Raw genomic sequence first — 18,904 nt, 5'->3', positions numbered from 1 at the left:
TACCCAGGTGACTCTGGGAGTTACTGGCCCATCCGAGTCCCCTCTTCCTATGACATCCGCAGCTCCAGCTTCACAGGCCGAGGAGGGTGCCACTGCCACACAGCAGGACCCCAAAGACAGGCTGGGGGCCACCGAGTCTTGACCCTCCAGAGGACGCCTGCCAAAGCCATCACAGACAGGGCATCATAGTCAGCAGGCAGCCTCCACCTCTGCTGTGCATGTCCAGGGAGCACCAAGACGTAGCAGCAGGGTTAGGAAAGTTAGGTAAAAGTAGTTTCACAGCCTGGTCATGGGTATTGATCACTCGTACATACTGTTCACTATTGTCAATAAACTCCTAAGAATGTCTCCCTGCCTGTGGCTCCTTGTTCTGATGAGCAATGTTCTTGTCACTTAGATGTGAAACTTTTCTGCACAAGATAAAAGGCAGGAACCTCAGTACAGGGCCTCTTCCCTGTGCTCTGTGCAGCCTTCAGACCACAGTGATGGTCCAGCCTCACACTCTCTGGAAACATTACTGATGCCTCCACCTCGGCAGTGCTAGTCATTGCTGCCAGAATGTAGTGGGCAGGTACCACAGAGTTCTCTCATTCTCTCTGTGTGCTCTCAGCACCTTTAAGGTGGGGCTGGCCCCCCTCACATCAGCATCTGTGGCCAGTGTTGCTGTGCACCAGCTCCTGAAGGGCTGAGGTGCTGAAGGCGGACACAGCATCAGATGTGTCTAAAGTTTCATGGCTGCATCTCTGAGATGGCCCTGATCATGGAGCACAAGCGAGCTGCCCTCGGCCAGACAGGAGTCAGACATTCTCAGAGGCTAAATGAAGATCTATGGAGTGTCCTCACTGCATGTTGTCGTCGAGTGACTATTAGGGCCTCCACTGCATCTCCATGACAGGAGCATTCTCACAGAGGGTATTGGCACTGCCATAAGCCAGACTGGAGTCAAACATTCACAGCCGACATGTGAGGATCCAGGGGGACACCTCACTGCATGTCGTCATCATCCTCCATAAATCTGGCAGCTATGAGGGCCTCCCAAGTGCGGCTACCTCACCTAGCCAGTGCAAAATCCTCATCCCCATCATCGCCACCACCGAGGAGCCCCTCACCCTCATCCCTGTCAGCGTCCTCTTCATCTGAGGAGCCTCCAGCTCCTACATCTCCTCCTCAGGCAGCTCCTCATCCTGTTGCAGTGCAAGGTTGTAAAAGGAGCAGCAGATGATGATGATTTGTGAACACATCTGCAGACTGTATTGCACCAGACTGGTCCAGGCACTGGAACCGCATCTTCAGCATCCCAATGGTCTGCTCTACCAAGTTGCAAGCTGCTGCATGAGGCTCATTATAGCATTGCTCTGCTGCAGTCTGAGGCTGCAATACGGGGCGTCATCAGCCACAGCCTCTGTGGGTAGCCCTTGTCCCCAAGGAGACAACCCTGCAGCCTCTGTGGATCATGGAAGACTGCAGGGATCTGTGAGTGACTCAGGATGTAGGTGTCATGCACACTGCCTGGAAACCATGCACATACCTGCAGGATGCGTTTCTGGTGGTTGCATACCAGCTGCACATTCAGTGAGTGGAAGCCCTTGCAGTTGATGAATTCTATTGAGTGTAGCGACAGAGACCTGAGCGCCAGACGAGTGCAGTCAGTCACACCCTGCACCTGTGGGAATCCTGAGATCTGGGTGAATCCAATGGCCCTTGCATCCTGACTGTCCCGATCCTGAGTGAAATGCACAAAGTTGTATGCCATGGGAGAAGATGGTATCCGTGCCCTCATGGACGCATTTGTGGGTGGCGGATTGTGAAATCCCACAGAGGTCACCTGTGGAGCCCTGAAAGGAGCCAATGACATAGAAATTGAGCGTCGCAATCACTTTCACAGCCACTGGCAGGGGATGCCCTCTATGTCCCCTTGGCACCAGCTACTGCAGTAAGTGGCAGATGTGAGCCACCAGGTCCATAGACAGGCGCAGCTGTCAGTGACACTGGTTCTCAGTCATCTGCAGGAATGGCAGGTGGCATTTATAGACCCTGGGTGTCGCTAGGCACCGACCAGCCATGGCTCACTGTCGCTCCTGGGCAGCGTGTGCAGGAGCCACTGCTGCCCCTTCTTCATGAGGTTGCTGCTCCTGCCTTTGTGCAGCCACATGCCTCAGTCACTCCCTCCTCAGTCTTCTACAGTCTCTGTAGGCCATCAGGCATGCAGCTAAGTCACCAGGATCCATGATCCTGACATGGTCCTCCTGCAGCATGAATGAGAGAGAGAGAGATGTGGTTATCATGGCTGTACTTAGCACCTTTCCTGGCCCTGTGTGACTGCCCCTTAACACTTCCCGGAGAGTGCTGGTCACCCTCAGATGGTCAGAGATGAGTGCGCTGCTTGGCTGCCCTGTCAATCTGTGACATGGGAGACACTGGTCCAAACTTGGATGCTGAGATTGCAAGGGGCTGTGAGCACCTCTAGCAGTCACTGCTACATGGCCAGCGTTGGCGAGGAGATTATACAACGTGTGCAGTCCAAATGCTCCGCGGTCCAACGAAGTGGTGGTGGACACGAAGTCTGTGCTGGTGGGGGGCAGAGGGGGGGTAAGGTATGGAGTGCTTGGTGGCCCTTTGGTGCCACCGCTTTGCTTGCATGGGCGGGCAGGCCCATATCATTGTGGCTGTGCATGACCTGTCTCAGTTATGAAGGCATGGTCAGTTTATACAGGTGTCCCAAATGTGTGGCCACTTCCCTCGCTTACCCTGCCCCCCCCCACCTCGATTGCCTGTGTGCGGGATGCAGTGCCAGGGCAGCAATTGACCCCCACCCTACCCAACCGACAACGGTCGCCTCCGAGGCTGGCCAGCACTTGCCCTTGGACACACCCTGCCTCCCCACCCTCAGCAGTTGACTCCAAGGCTGGCCAGCATTTGCCCCCGGTCCCCACTCACCTCCCGCCCACCAACACCCCTGTGGCCTGTAGACAACAGGTGAGCTGTGGAGAATGCTGCTGCTCACTCACCTCAGTTCCCCCAAAGTGAAGGCCGCCAAGTGCACGTCACCTGCGTGCTGTTATGAAACACGTCAGCGGGAAAGCACACCGACGTGGACGGACAATACAGGGGGGGGGTCCAAGAGCCTGGTGGGATGGCCTTTTAATGATATGCTAATACAATACAGTTAGCACCCTGCTGACCAATGGTGGGAAATGCAGCCCACCGTCGACAGGCTAAGCGGACGATCGCAACCTGCCTTCACGCCGTCGTGAAGCAGGTTGCGCCATATTTTCTACGCACGCCACTTATCACGCCCGCCACCACCCATAGTCTCTGGTGACAGGCTAGTTCAGGAAACAGCAAGCTCTGGAAACAGACATAAGCATGTGCTTCATGTGCCTCTAGGCGTGGGAAGAAAATGAAGAAGTGACTTTCTAGATGGGTGGCTTAGGAAGAGCCAAATAGCATCAAAACTTAACTTGCGGCTGCAGTCGCTATAACCTCAAAAACCTTCACATTCAGCATCCATCAATGTGCATCAAGCTCGTTTATTTTTTAGAAGTTAGTGACCAGTGCTACTGCATTAAGGGCCTGTATCTACAATTACCCATGTGTGCAAATTTCTGGCCTGAGGGAAACTGGCATGAAGAAGTGAGGGAGAGAGTAAAAATCAGCAAGCAAGTCACATATCTCTCAGTGACAGGCTGAAGAGTATGGCAGCGAAAGCCAGGAAACAATGCGATCCGGACATGCCAAAAGACTGAGAAAGCAATTAGGTCTCATAGACAAGAGGTGAAAAAAAAACTTCCGAGTTTTATTAAAGATAATAAAAGCAAAATATAAATTCTGTATGTGCGAAATGGATTAGGGAATGCTACAGCACACTGGAATAAACTATCCTGCACTTCAAGCTGATTAGGCACAAGATATCCATCTGTGGTTTATTTCCTGAGCAATATGCACTTTCCAACTAGCAATTATACATTCCTGACAGGTATGCTGACAACTGTCAATGAGGTGAGCAAAAGAATTCTGTGATTTGTGTGATCCCAGTGTCACTGCCAATAAATTTTCTCACAGATTTTCTCGACCCTGCTTTCTGAATATGACAATCTGACAGTTGATTTTTCTAGCTAGCAATGTTGCCAGGCTTTGCTGATCTGAATAAAAGCAATTGTTTTAGCCATATCTACCTATGAGACATGCATCTGTTCACTGTGTACTTAACAATAACAAAAATCATAAAAAACACAAAGCAGAAAAACAATGGAAGATCAAGAGGTTCATTTTAACTCCTGTTGAGAATGGGGCAATTCTAATGGCTGGGTCTTGTTAGCAAACCATTTGTTGAATTCCCAACCAAGACTGGCTAGAAAGTCAGAGGGAAGCAGCAGCTCTCCTGCTAGAATCAGGAGGCTCCAAGTCACTGCTAGGAAGCCAGTGGGATGATCCCCAAAAATAAGCTAAGTGCTCCAAAAGAGAAATTCTAGTCAGTGTATGAGGGAGGAAATCCAATGCAGGGGGGATCCAAGGTTTCATTGTGGGGCTTAGAGGAGAACTCCTATTCCTCTTGGTGTGCAAAGAAAACTAAAGAACAAAAATATTAAAACTTATTTTGTCCCTGGCCGCTGTTCTTGGCAGATTTTGTCAAATTGGGACATCACCATTGCTTTCCCCTACTCAGGTCTCAGGTTAAAATGGCAAGTCATGTCCCAGTGATAGCAACACAGATCCATCTCCATGTTTAAAGAGGACCCCAATGGCTTAGGACAATTTAAAATTGTTGGCAGCAACATCAGAGTAGGAAAGGAATGACTAAGTTCCCCCACTCCACCTGCTCCATTTTAACTGTCCCCACCACACCCCCCCACCCCCCACCACCCCCCCCCCCCCCCCACCCCCCACCCCCCAACACCTAGTCATAAATGATGCAAAAATGTCTAGTTGCAGTGGGAAGCTGCCTTCCCCCAGTATAAGCAACAAGATAAATATTGAGGTCAACACATTAGATTTACCCTGAAAGCCTAAATTAATTCACAGTACAGAAAGAAAATAAGTTAAACATTGAAAATGTTCTAATAGCACTCAATAAACTCTCCAAATAATGTATCACTGAACACATAATTCATGCAATTTCAGTAATTGGCTTCCATAATGGGTAAAGAGACCTATAGGATACAGTTTCAGTACCAGCTTCATTCTGAACTAGTTTATTACCCCATGCTCACACTACTGATGTGTATCATGATAGCCTTGAAAGCATGGCAGATCTTATTCATTTTAAAGTTACATGTGCAGAAATTTGGATTTAATTTTCAAGATGATTGCGAGTCCCTGGAGCATGCCTTTTAATCAGATTCCAATATCCAAAACATCTTTAAGTTCAGCTGAACTACAAGAACTTTACATTGAATCATAAAAATTCATCATGTCAACCTGGGCATTAGTGATCAAGCGTCAATCCCAGCAGAACAGCCTTGTTATTGAAATAGTTCCTGTAGTTATTAAACAGTCACAGTAAAGGAGACACAACATTGATATTCTCCCTCATCGTACCAGTTTTAGCAAATGAACACTGCAAGCCACAGATTGGAAACCTTTTAAAAAGCTACAGTTGATCTCTGAAACAATGTCTTTAAAACATTAATTATGGTCTCATGTTTTCTGAATTATCACATAACATTTAATGCGATACAGAGATCGGTTCACTTTTTAATGTTTCATATGTATCCCTTTTTTCAGCATTTATGATTTAAATCTGCTCAAGAGAGAGCAAGCATTATATTCCCAAAACAACAACTTGCCTTCAAATCACTCCCACTGTATTAAATTTCAATGGACTAAACTGCTTTGCATTGTTCATCCCAATAATCCAAAACATTTCCCTTCATATATTTTGTTGGATATCCTGGACATCATTTGCTGGGATTGTTGGATTTTATTATAGCAATTATAGTGTACTTGGATGCTTAAAAGTGACAGTTTTGATGGGATCATTCTGGTGCTCCGAAACTGTCTCGTGTATTTTTTGAGGATAATTAGATGCAATATTCCGTAATCCCACTGATATATTATGGGGACATAATAAAGGATCCATGGATTTGGACTCCACAGCTGTATCCATGAACTTTGGTAGTCTATCTTGGAATTGTTTCATACTGAAGAAATAACTTTAAGAAACAATAAACTTTTTTCTGTATCATTTTTATCAAGGTACGGCTGTTTATTGTGTAACTGGAATGATAGGAACCGTTCCTCCCTATGTCCTCCCTAGGCGATGTGCAAAACCACATGCAGTCAGAGAACAAATGTTAGACCAAACTTGTCCATGAACAACTCTCCAGTTCTGATAAAGGTCCCACTGGAATATTAACTAGTCTTCCATCTTTCAGAAGCCAGCCTGCTCCACATTTCCATCATTTCCTGTATTTACTTCAGATTTATAGAGCATGCAAGAAAAAACTTGAATAGATTAAAACTATCATGGGAAGTGAGGTCTCACAGTTTTTACCTTAAGCTACATTTGAATGGAATCTCAATTAAGCACCACTTACTTATGTCAGAGAAACCAGCAGTAAACATGATACCAAAATTGCTGGGCAAGGGGGCCACATAAAATTGATCCTTTCATGTCATTGGAGTGCACCAGTGCACCGTAGATCCCTGTGACTTGCCAGAGGCAAGTGTTGAAACTGGAGAAAATTAACATTGGCTGTTGAGGTTTTCAGGGCAGGGAGATAGGAAAGGGGTTAGCAGTGACTGGCACGAACACACTGCTAGAATGTAGAGCTAGAGGTAGCTTGCCTGCTTCTTGGTGGCAAGCATAAGCTTCGGTTGGGTGTCAACCAATTTCAGGAAGTGGCCTGAAATAGGCATTAGCCTCTGAATTGCATGAGCAATGGGTCCAATGCCTGTTTCAAATGGGTGCCCTGGTGAGCTATAGAGTGTCCTCAAAAAAATAGGGCACGTCCAGCATGACATGAGTGTGCTGTATTGGAACCATCAGTGCCTGCTTTCCACCCATTTTGCCCAATCCAATTTCTGGGCCCTGGTGCGATGGGTCTTCACCCCATTTCCTTCAATAATCATCCTGATTCTCAATCCCAATTCCAAAGGAAAACCAGCCTTGAAATCTCTTGCACCTAAGAGCCAGGTGGAATTTCCAATTATGCTCCTGAAGCAGGACTGGAGCCTCAAACCCCATGGGAAAGGGCACTCCCTTCCAAGAAAGCTTCTCGCTGACTTTTCAAAAATCAAATGCCCAATTTTATAGGGAAGTTCGTTTTTGTTTAAAAAATACTTTTATGTTACAAATCTAAATATATCCTGTATATACTAGAATTGAAAGAGGAAGCAAAATAGCAAATAAAGAGGTTTGAAAATGTCATCTAATCGGTTCTCTTTATTAGAAATGCTGGCTCCAAAAATATAGAATTTAAGAGTTGAGTGATTTGGTTTGAAGGCTTCTGATTACTTAGTCAATCACAACAACTTATATTGATATAATGTCTTTAACATTATAAAGCATCACAAAGTATCAGAAAACAAAATTTAACACTAAGCCAAATAAGGAGCTATTAAGGAAAATGGCCAAAACCTTGGTCTAAGAGATAGGTGTGAAGGATTTTTTTAAAGGAGGGAAGTGAGGTAGAGAGGCAGAGAGGTGTGGGAAGAGTATTCCAGAGCTTGGGACCAAAGCAACTGAAGGCACGGCCACCAATGGTGAAGCAATTAAAGTCAGGGTGACAAGGAGGCCAGAATTAGAGGAGTGTAGATATGTCAAGGGGTGTGGGCTTGAAAGAGATTACAGAGGTAAGTGGGGGCAGGGGGGGTGGGGGTGGTGTGGTGAGGCCATGGAGGGGTTTGAAAACAAGGATGAGCATTTTAAAATCAAGATGTTGCTTGACTGGGAACCAACGTAAGTCAGCAAGCATGGGGTGAGTTAAGACACAAGAAGCAGGGTTTTAGATAACATCAAGTTTACAGAGGCTAGAATATGGGATACCCGTATGGTGTGCATTGGAATGGTGAAGTCTAGAGGAAACAAAGGCATGAATGAGGGTTTCAGCAACAGATGAGCTGAGGTGGGGCAAAGCCAGGCAATGTTATGGAAGTGAAAATAGGCATTCTTAGTAATGGTACGAATGTGTGGTCAGAAGCACATCTTGGGGTCAAATGTGACTACTGCCAGGGAGAGGGATGGAGTCAGTAGCTGGAGAAGGAGTTTGGAATGGTAACCAAAGATAATGGCTTCAGTCTTCCCAATATTTAACTACAGTACATACTCGACCAGTGAATGGAAATAATTTTTAATTGATTTCTGTTTAATTAATGTAATATTTCACCCAGTCAGTAACATTGACAGACCAGTTCTTTCATCTAATTATGATTTTTATCCCATCTAACACTCTTGCGCATCGATGAAAAAAGAGACATGTCAAAGCTTTTCACCTTGCACTCATCAGGACACTTGTAAGAATATCAATATAAGGGAGAAGACAACAATTGTAAATTGTTGTCGTACCCTTATATAGGTAATCTTGTGAGTGTCCTGATGAGTGCAAGGTGAAAAGCTTTGACATGTCGCTTTTTTCAGCAATACTCAAGTTCTGTACCACCAAAAAACTACTCCTGAGTTTGCTACCCCACGGAGTGATGGCGAGTTTTGAGGTTTGACAATCACTTTTGAGATATAAGGTATTACAGACTTGTGAAAATGTTGTATTGAAATGATCATTTTATTGCAATACTGATTTTTCCTCCTATTAAATATAAATGCAATTCTGCTATGTTGGAAATACTCAGCAGTTTTGGCAGCTTCTGTGGAGAGAGAAACAAGAGCTAATGTTTCAGGTCAACGACCTTTCATCAGAACTTGCTTTTGTATGAGAATCCCATTCTGCTATTCTGCGGGGTGTCTCTTTCAATATCGCTGGACAGAACGTACGGACCTTGAACATTCTCTTAACCCCATCCATATTCTGAATACCACTTCCAGACAGTATTTTGGATACAGCTAAGCAGTGCCAGGGCCACATTTGACAGATTCGCTATCATGCCTCCTTCTGGTGCTTGTCGAGAGGGGGCGGAGGTAAATCTCTAAGTCTCATTGTTATTACATGAAAGATGTACAAGTCGATGTATCTGGCTGGTAGTAAGGCTCAGCACGCCCCCCACAATCACAGGCATGTTTAGGTGCAGGGGCCACAGTTTAAAGTGGAGTGCGGATCAACGGGAAAAGAAAACTGCATTTCCAAAACGCTAAGTACAGAGGAACGGTCCACATTCTTGATATCACTGAAATGCACTGATCAAATCCATTCCCCTCCCCCTTTTCCCAAGATCTGCTTTAGATTCAGATTTAGACAGGCTTTAGGGTAACATTTCTATACCTCAATTGACCTAACAGTGGTCGAAGTTAATGGAATCGAGTCAACTTCAACAAGTTTACTTCAAAATCAGAGTTTGCTTCATTTTTTTTACACTAAAGGGTTCAACGTAGCCTGCAGATTTATTATTACACTACAAATATACTTTAGTGACATGTGCGATAGAAAGTGCGAAGTGTAACGCAAGGTACTGGTGGGTGTTTACAATTAAAACGAGAGGCTGCGAACTGAGAGCAGAGGCCACAAGCCGTGACTGTTCATATATATATATATATATATCTGTGTGTGTGTGTGTGTGTGTGTGTGTCTGCCCCCGGCTCCGTCAGCGACCTCCCACTTCCCGGCGCCGCTACAAATGGGAATGAGGGTCTGGCTGGCTTTTTCCGCCTCTGGATATCTGCCTGCAGCAGCAGAGTAAAGCGGCCAGAAGAGGAGGTGAAAAGGGAGAGAGAGAGAGAGAGGGGCGAGAAGATTCAGCGAGACGCCGTCGATCCCATCAGACAGTGGCAGCGGGCAGCAGCTACTGCTATACCAAGCCCAGCAAGCGGGAGAGGAGCATCAAACCTCCAGCCCACCCACTGCCACTGGCCCGCAGGCAGGACCAACATGTGGCAGCCAGCAAGCGAGAGGTTGCAGGTAAGAGCGAATCCGCTCTGTGGCTGCTCGGTGTCAGCCCCTCATTCCACAGACTGTCTACCGGCACGTACGCTTTTGGCATTATTCTCTCTCTCTCTCTCTCAGTAGCACTGGATTCAGACACTTTACAATCCCTTCTACGAAAGGAAAGGGAGATAGAGAGTGGCGGACACATCCAACCTGTAAAACCATTATAACCGCGTTGCGTCCATTTCCATATGCTTGTGTCTAAAACAAATCGTTGTTTTGGGTCGATTCCGCAGCTTCGCTGTCCCGTGTGATAGTAAATCGCAGTTGTCCGTGTTTTATGTAAAATTTTATGATCTGCTGATGTAGTGCGGAGACCCAGCAATCTGTCGTATCGGTAACAGTAATGAAGTCTGAAGATCACGGTTTGGCATGGGCTTGTTAAAATGGGTTTGGGGACAGAAATGTCAACAGATTCTTGTGTGCAGCCAAGAGATACTTGCAATGTTTAGCAAGGATGGGGCGAGGAGGAAATCAGTCTCCTTGTTATAGTTGTGGCCAGATGAAAGTGTCTTCTCTTCAGTGAGTGATAGATCAGCGTGGACGGGCAACCCTGGTGTGACGGAATTTGCATTGAGAGCTCAAGGAACTGAGGGTTATCAAGGCTATTCCAGACTTGCTCCTTCTCGCCGTCTTCAAGCCTCCTCCCCCTCCCATTTTGTGATAAATTTGACCCAGATGGTTAGCAACACTTGTATCAGTCACGCTGAAATAAAATTCACAGTCGCAAAGACTGGGAAATCACCAAGGTAACCGCGCAATGCCCTCAAAGCGGCTCCTTATACCTGTCTCAATTTTGCTATACTGTAGTCTCTTGACTTGAAGCCAACAGTCAATAGGTCACTGTGTCTTCGGCCAACTAAACAGCAATACCACTCCACTAGTCTGATTACAAATGAACAGCAATACCACTTCGCTAGTCTGATTACAAATGAACAGCAATACCACTCCACTAGTCTGATTACAAATGAACAGTAATACCACTTCACTAGCCTGGTTACAAATAAACAGCAATACCATTCCACTAGTCTGATTACAAATGAACAGCAATACCACTCCACTAGTCTGGTTACAAATAAACAGCAATACCACTCCACTAGTCTGGTTACAAATGAACAGCAATACCACTCCACTAGTCTGGTTACAAATAAACAGCAATACCACTCCACTAGTCTGGTTACAAATAAACAGCGATACCACTCCACTAGTCTGATTACAAATAAACAGCGATACCACTCCACTAGTCTGTATACAAATGAACAGCAATACCACTCCACTAGTCTGGTTACAAATAAACAGCAATACCACTCCACTAGTCTGGTTACAAATAAACAGCGATACCACTCCACTAGTCTGATTACAAATAAACAGCAATACCATTCTGTAGGTCTGATTACAAACGAATAGCAATACCACTCCGTTAGTCTGATTACAAATAAACAGCAATACCGTTCCACTAGTTTGATTACAAATAAACAGCAATACCACTCCATTGGTCTGATCAGAAACAAACAGCAATACCACTCCACTAGTTTGATTACAAATAAACAACAGTACCAGGTCACTGGTCTGATTACAACTAAACAGAAATACCACTCCACTAGCCTGATTACAAAAAAAACCAACAATACCATTCCGTTAGGCTGATTACAAATAAACCGAAATATCACTCCACTAGTCTGATTACAAATAAACAGCAATACCACCCTGTTAGTCTGATTACAAATAAACAGAAATACCACACCACTAGTCAGATTACAAATAAACAGAAATATCACTCCACTAGTCTGATTACAAATAAACAGCAATACCACTCTGTTAGTCTGATTACAAATAAACAGAAATACCACGCCACTAGTCTGATTACAAATAAACAGAAATACCACTCCACTAGTCTGATTACAAATAAACAGCAATACCGCTCCACTAGTTTGATTGCAATTAAACAGAAATACCACTCCACTAGTCTGATTACAAATAAACAGCAATACTACTACATTACATCAAAATATGGAAAATTTATGGCACAGAAGGATGTCAATCAGCCCATCATGGCCTATGCCAGCCAAAAAACATTGCAGTTCCGCCTAATGCCACTTTCCAGCTCTTGGTCTGTAGCCCTATAGCTTCAAGGGCATATCCAAGTTGTTTTTCAAATGCACTGAGGCTTTCTGCCACCAGCACACCCTTAGGCAGTGAGTTCCAGATCCTAACCACCCTCTGGGTGAAGACAAATTCTCCTCAACTCCCCTTTAATTCTTCAGCCCATTACTTTAAATCTATGTCCCTGGTTATTGACCTCTCTGGTAAGGAGAGTGCTTCCCGCCCACTCTATCTGGGCCCCTCAGAATTTTATACACCTCAATTAAATTCCCCCTCAGCCTCCTCTGTTCCAAAGAAAACAACTCCAGCTTATCCAATCTTTCTGTATAGGTAAAATTCTCCGTTCCTGGCAAAATCCTCATAAATCTCCTCTCTACCTTCTCTAGTGTGATCATATCCTTCCTGTAATGTGGTGGCCATTAGTCTGATCATACAATGATTTTATGAATTTATTTCAGTAAATTGTTTTTCTGATTGGGTAATGGCGAGTGTTCACTTCACAGGCTTGATCTAGTAAGGCAAGATCATTTAATGCCGACTCTGAGGATTCTTTGTGAGGGATGACATATTAGTCTGGGGCGGGGTGGGGTGGCGTGGGTGGGAGGAGCAAGAAAAGAAAGCAAAGCTTGTTTGCCGTCGGTGAAGAAGGGAAATAGAATGAGGGGAACGATGACTTGGACATTCTACAGCACCTAAGCAGATTAATTATAATGTTCAAATGATAGAATCACACTGTCTTTAATGACACATTATTGTAATATTTAATAATGCTGTGCTTGGAAAATCAAGCATTGGTACTAAGCCCCTTCCTCTTCCTGCTTGTCATGGCTGTTCTAATTGAGAAAGCAGGATGGCAAGTACCATGGTCAATGATGTTTGCAGATGACATTGAGCTATCTGGTGGGGATGACATGAACCTGACTGAGTATCTGGAGAACAGGAGAAGAGCAGTGGAAGACGGTATGAAGATCAGTAGATCAAAGACCCAATTCAAGCACTGTCAGTTTGAGCCTAGGGAAGAGGATCAGAATGAAGGTATAAAGATTATGGGTGAAGACTTGGAGGATGTGAGTAGCTTCAAGTACCTGGTGTCAGTGGTGGCAGAAGATGGAAGTATGGAACTGGAAGTTAAGCAGCAGGTTATCTCTGGTTGGAGTAATTAGAAGAAGTGCAGCGAGTGTTATGCAATAGAAAGCTATCACTAAAATTGAAAGAAGGATCACAAACTTTGAAATTGTGCTCTCTACACCAAGCCCTAGGTCGATAATCTTTCATCAGAACAGGGAAAAGTTAGAAATGTTACAGATTTTAAGCAAGTGAAAGGGGAGAAGAACAATCAGGTTTCCACCCTGTGACATACTGAAACAGCTCTTATCAGAGCACAGAAGATATCCTATGTGACTGTGACAAAGGTAAACTATTCTTCCTCACCCTTCTTGACCTGTCTGCAGCCTTTGATGTGGTTGACCACACCAACCTTCTCCAATGCCTCTCCATTATTGTCCCATTGGGGTGATACTGCACTCGATTGCTCCATTCTTATCTATAATAATTGAAACCAGTGTATCACTTGCAATAGCTTTTCTTCCCACTCCCACATCCTTATCTCTGGTGTCCCCAAGGATCTACCCTTGGCTCCCTCCTATTCCTCATCAATATGCTTCCCCTCAATGCAATCAGGAAAAATATAACATCGGTTTTCACATGTACGCTGACCACACCCAGCTCTACCTCACCACAACCTCACTGAACTTCTCTACTGTTGCTAAATTATCAGACTGCTTATCCGACAACTAGTATTGAATGAGCCAAAATTTTCTCCAATTAAATATTGGGAAAACTGAAGCCATTGGCTTTGGGCCCTGCTACAAACTCTGTTCCCTAGCTACTGACTTCATCCCCCTTCCCTGCAACTGGCTGAGACTAAACCGGATTGTTTACAACTTTGATGTCATTTTGACCTCAAGAGGAGCTTCTAAACATATTTCTGCATGATTACTAAGACTGCCTATTTCCACCTTCATAGTATCACCAGACTTCACCCCTACCTCAGCTCACATGGTGCTGAAACCTTCCTTCATGCCTTAGTTTACCTTTCGACTCCACCATTCCAAAGCACTTATGGCTGATGTCCCACATTCCATAACTCGAAGTCATCCAAAACTCTTCTATCCATATCCTTACTCACACCAAATTTAGTTCACCTATCTCCCCTGTGCTCGCTTACCTACATTGGCTCCTGGTTAAATAACGTCTCGATTTTAAAATTCTCATCTTTGTTTTCAAATGCTTCCATGGCCTCACTCCTCTCTATCATCTGTAATCTCCTCCAACCCCACAACCATCTTGGCTAATTGAATTCTGTCCTCTTGAGCATCCTTTATTTTAATTGCTCCATCACTGGTGGCCACTCCTTCAGTTGCTTAGGCCCTATGCTCTGGAATACCTTCCCTTCTCCTCTCCGCCCCTCTACCTCACTTTCCTCCTGAAGACACTCCTTAAAACCTTTCTCTTTGACCAAGCTTTTGAACATCAGCCCTAATGTCACCTTACATGGCTCAGTGTCTAATTTTGCTTTATAATGCTTCTTTGAACCACCTTGTGATGCTTTATTATGTTAGGGAGGCTATATAAATATAAGTTGTTACCAATTTTCTTGAGCGATTTGATAATGCGTTGTATCAATGTAAGTCTTTTTATTCCCTGTGCAGGGAGTACTTGAGCATAGTGGAGCTATTTGGCATGGACCATCTGAGACCGGTTCCTGTGCTGTACATTCTATATGATGCTATCTAAAAGAGACTCTGAGACTTCCCTAATCTACTAAAAGTGAGGATAAATTAGAGGACAAGATGACCTCAACATTCATAGTTCTCATCTCAGAGAGAAAAATTATGTTTTTTGTGAGACCTTTCTTCATTGGCAAAAATTGGGAAATATAAATTATCCTCATGTGGAGGATTGGAATCTATGGATTAGTGGTTGACATGATAGCTGCCATTGATGTAAATCTTGATTTTAAAAAATTGTTAAATTGAGTCCAACACATGTTTACAATCTACTTGGACTGTGCTATTGAAAAACATGGGAGGTGACCCAGGGAAGATGGTTCAAAATTTGACTTTGCATTTTGGCTGTCCTTTGTGTATGCTTTTGGTCACTGGTTAGTGAAATTCAAAATGCTACAAGATTGCACAATACCAAATGTTACAGGTCATTCTGGACAGCCATGTTTCACGTACAAAGGGTCATATTAACAAATTAAGCGCAACAAAAGAAAAGAGGAAAATGCAAGGGAAACTTTGTTCTGCCCACTCACAGAACTGAATTAGCCCGGAGCAGGCTGCTGCTATGTGTCCTCTAAATTTGGGGAGTATCCCTAAAAGCAGGAGAGAAAAACATCTTTCAATAAGGATGAGAATAATTGGCATCTTTCATGTATTCTTTCCTCTTACTGGCCCCCAGACTACATATGCAGAACTGGAATGTAAGTATGAAGGGTCGTGCAGGCATATAATGATTCGAACAGGAGATGCTCAAATGACAAATTTACCTTCCACCCATCTGAAAATTTAGCATCCCTAGCTTTCCCCTTTAAGTTAAAATAAATTGATCTTTCTTTCTGAGACTTTTCTTCATTAATACATTGGGAAATGTAAATTATTGCTGTGTAGACAATTGGAATTTCGTGGATTAATGGTTAGCGTGTTATGTGCCCTAGATGTAAATTTTAATAAAAGAAAAGTAAAATGAATCAATCACATGTTTGCAATTTGCTTGGACGGCACTATTGAATAACATGAGAGGTGACTTCAAGAGCTTGATTCAAAAATTGGCTTAGCTGTCATTGTTGCAATGGTTTTGGTCATCAGTTATTGATGTTCTAGACACTGTAGGAATATATACCAAATATCACAGGTCATTTTAGACAGTCATGTTTCAATTACAAGGTGTTGTATTTACAAATTAAAAACAATAAAAGAAAACAAGATTGCAGGAGAAATTCAAAGCTTTACTTAAATGGTGGTAAGCATTTGGAACTGAATGGGTGGTAGAACAAAAAAAACTTAATGCATTTCCAGAAAGAGTTAGACAGGTTCTTGTCAACAAATGGAATCCAGGGTCATTACCAGGGGATGCTGCAGATGGCTGGGCTGGATGGATTGAAGCTATGTTCCTGTCTGAAACTGGCCCAAATTTTCCTTCCTCATTAGCGGCAAACACTGAGAAGTCCACCGCTAATTAGGGACATAATGTCACCGCAACTTGCGGCGAGCTCACTTAGGCTGAAATCCAGAAGTTGCAATGCGACTGTATGTAACAACATAACAGAAAGTGACAAGAAAGCATTTAGAACTGCCATGAGCCAGACACATCATGCTTCAAAAGTGTTTGGTTAAACTCTCTAATGAAGTTGTTTTTGGGAGACATAACAAAAGTATGTTGCAAGAAGTTATAGAAAGGCTCAGGTCATAGTGAGGAACATATCATTTTGATTTTGGTCAGCTGATTGTCCTAATACTTGCAGAAACTCATTAGCATGTTTACACGTTTCCAAATCAAGCCCCTGAGAAATACCTACTTGTGGAATTTCTGTTTGTCTGATATGGAGTCCCGCACTCACAACAGTACAAGAGGCTCTGCAGCAATTCTCCTTCTTCCCACCAATCTACCCTAGATGGATAAGGCAGGATTCATGTCAGAGTGAAAATCTAGGTCATAAGTATCTGTTTATAGAAACGTCAAACCAGACATTAAGTGGCAGGAATGTGTTAGTGCTTATTGTTTACCCTGCACACTGGTTAAAAAAAAATAAAGGAACACACATTCCAGACTCCCATGTAATTTCAATCAATACCAGTCAAGTGAACTAAGCATGACCTGATGACAAAAAGGCTGGAAGAAATCCTCCAAAGTATCTAAATGTTGGAGATGGGAAGAATATTAATAGTTATTTGACTCATGGAATTCTTCCTGTGTTCTGAGCTACCATTCTAAGTTAATTCTTCCTTTGGGTTTGGTAAAGTTTTTTTTTACCTTTAGGTATTCCTTTACTGACAAGAATCTGGTCCCAAATTTCTTTGTCTTTTCTGGCAATGTATTTTCAGGAAGCGGTGGAAGGGTGCCCCATCTTCTAGCGTCAGAAGCTTTTTTAAAGTACTTCTTTGGTCGTAAGATACTTTGGGATGACCTGAAGGTGTGAAAACAACTTCTTTCTTTAGCAAGCCAAGGGGAAAGGCCAGTTTGTAATCAAAGTTTCAATCAGGTAGACAGATTATGAATTTCATATTTGAATACAGGGTAAGTGTAACTTTTGACCAGAAGTGTTTCAATGATTCATTCTTACATCTCCAAAGAGCAAAATAACTTGCACCTTAATATAAACTGTTCTATCCTCAGAATGCCACAAACAACTTTGCAGCCAATGAGACACATTGGATCACTCGTATCCATCTGAGAGAATGGCCAGGGCCTCAGTTTAACATCTCACCTGAAAGACTTCCTCAGTATGCATTGGAGTCTTGCCCAAATTTGCTTAGTCCTGGAGTGGGACCTATCACATTCTGACTCAGAGCTAAATATATCATTGAGCCATGGCTGACAGGCAACCATATTGTTCCTCCATAAACAGTAAGGGCAGAATTTTAACTTTCAAGGGGAGATGGAACCCAACATGATCAGGGGAGGTGGTGGTGCATTGGTAGTGTCACTGGACTAGTACTGTAGAGGCTGAGGCTCTTGTTCTGGGAGGACAGGTTCAAATCCCAACATGTTAGTTTGTGGAATTTAAATTCAACTAATGAATTTTTTAAAATTGAGAATTGAAAGCTAGTCACAGTGATACTGCCATGAAACTATCATAAATTGTTGTAAAAACCTATCTAATTCACAAAAGGAAGAATTCTGCTGTCCTTATCTTGTCTGGCCTACATGTGGCTCTAAACCCACAGTGATGTGGTTTACTCTTAACTGCTCTCTGAAATGGCCTAGCTAACCACTTGGAGTTTTATCAAACTGGTACAAAAAGTCAAAAGGAATAAAACAACGTGGCATTGACTTAGGCACCAGAAGCAACAACAGCACACTCAGCCCTGTCGACCCTGCAAAGTCCTCCTTACTAACAAATGGGGGCTTTGCTAAAATTGGGGAGCTGTCCCACAGATTAAGCAAGCAACAGCCTGACGTAGTCATACTCACCAAATCATAAAAGGGCAAATCTGCCAGTCTAGGCCTACAGCAGGTGGTAAGGGAACCAACAAGGCGGAAAAGCCTAATGGACCTTGTCCTCCTGAATCTACATGTCGCAGATGCAGCTGTCCATGACAGTTTAGGTAGGAGTGACCATACAGTCCTTATGAAGACGAAGTCCTGTCTTCACACTGACCATCCCACCATCGTATGTGGCACTACCACCGTGCTATATGGGATAGATTCAGAATAGATCTAGCAGCTCAGAACTGGGTATCCATGAGGCACTGTGGGCCATCAGCAGCAGCAACATAATTGTATTCATGGCCCAAGCAGAGCCCCCACTCTATTATTACCATCAAGCCAAGGAATCAACCCTAGTTCAATGAAGAGCGCAGGAAATCATGCCAAGAGCAGCACCAGGCATGCCTAACAATTAAGTGTCACCCTGATGAAACTACAACACACGACTATTTGCATAGCAAACAGCAGAAGCAGCATGCAATAGACAGAGCTAAAGCGACCCTACAGCCAACAGATCAGATCAAAGCTCTGCAGTCTTGCCACATCCAATCATG

At 43.8% G+C, this 18,904-nt stretch overlaps 1 protein-coding gene across 1 annotated transcript in view; it reads left to right on the top strand.

The window, feature by feature from the left end:
• Positions 1–9,738: 9,738 nt before the first annotated feature.
• Positions 9,739–18,904, top strand: part of pid1 (phosphotyrosine interaction domain containing 1) — a 125,411-nt gene continuing 116,245 nt past the window's right edge. Inside the window, exon 1 of the mRNA XM_041204093.1 lies at positions 9,739–10,007. Coding sequence (XP_041060027.1) covers positions 9,978–10,007 — 30 coding nt within the window. The 5' untranslated portion in view covers positions 9,739–9,977. The remainder of the gene's footprint in view (positions 10,008–18,904) is intronic.

This window comes from Carcharodon carcharias, chromosome 2 (genome assembly GCF_017639515.1).
Source record: "Carcharodon carcharias isolate sCarCar2 chromosome 2, sCarCar2.pri, whole genome shotgun sequence".
Lineage (NCBI taxonomy): Eukaryota > Metazoa > Chordata > Chondrichthyes > Lamniformes > Lamnidae > Carcharodon > Carcharodon carcharias.
Note: the sequence above shows the minus strand (reverse complement) of the source record. Positions and strands in the feature narration are given on the sequence as shown.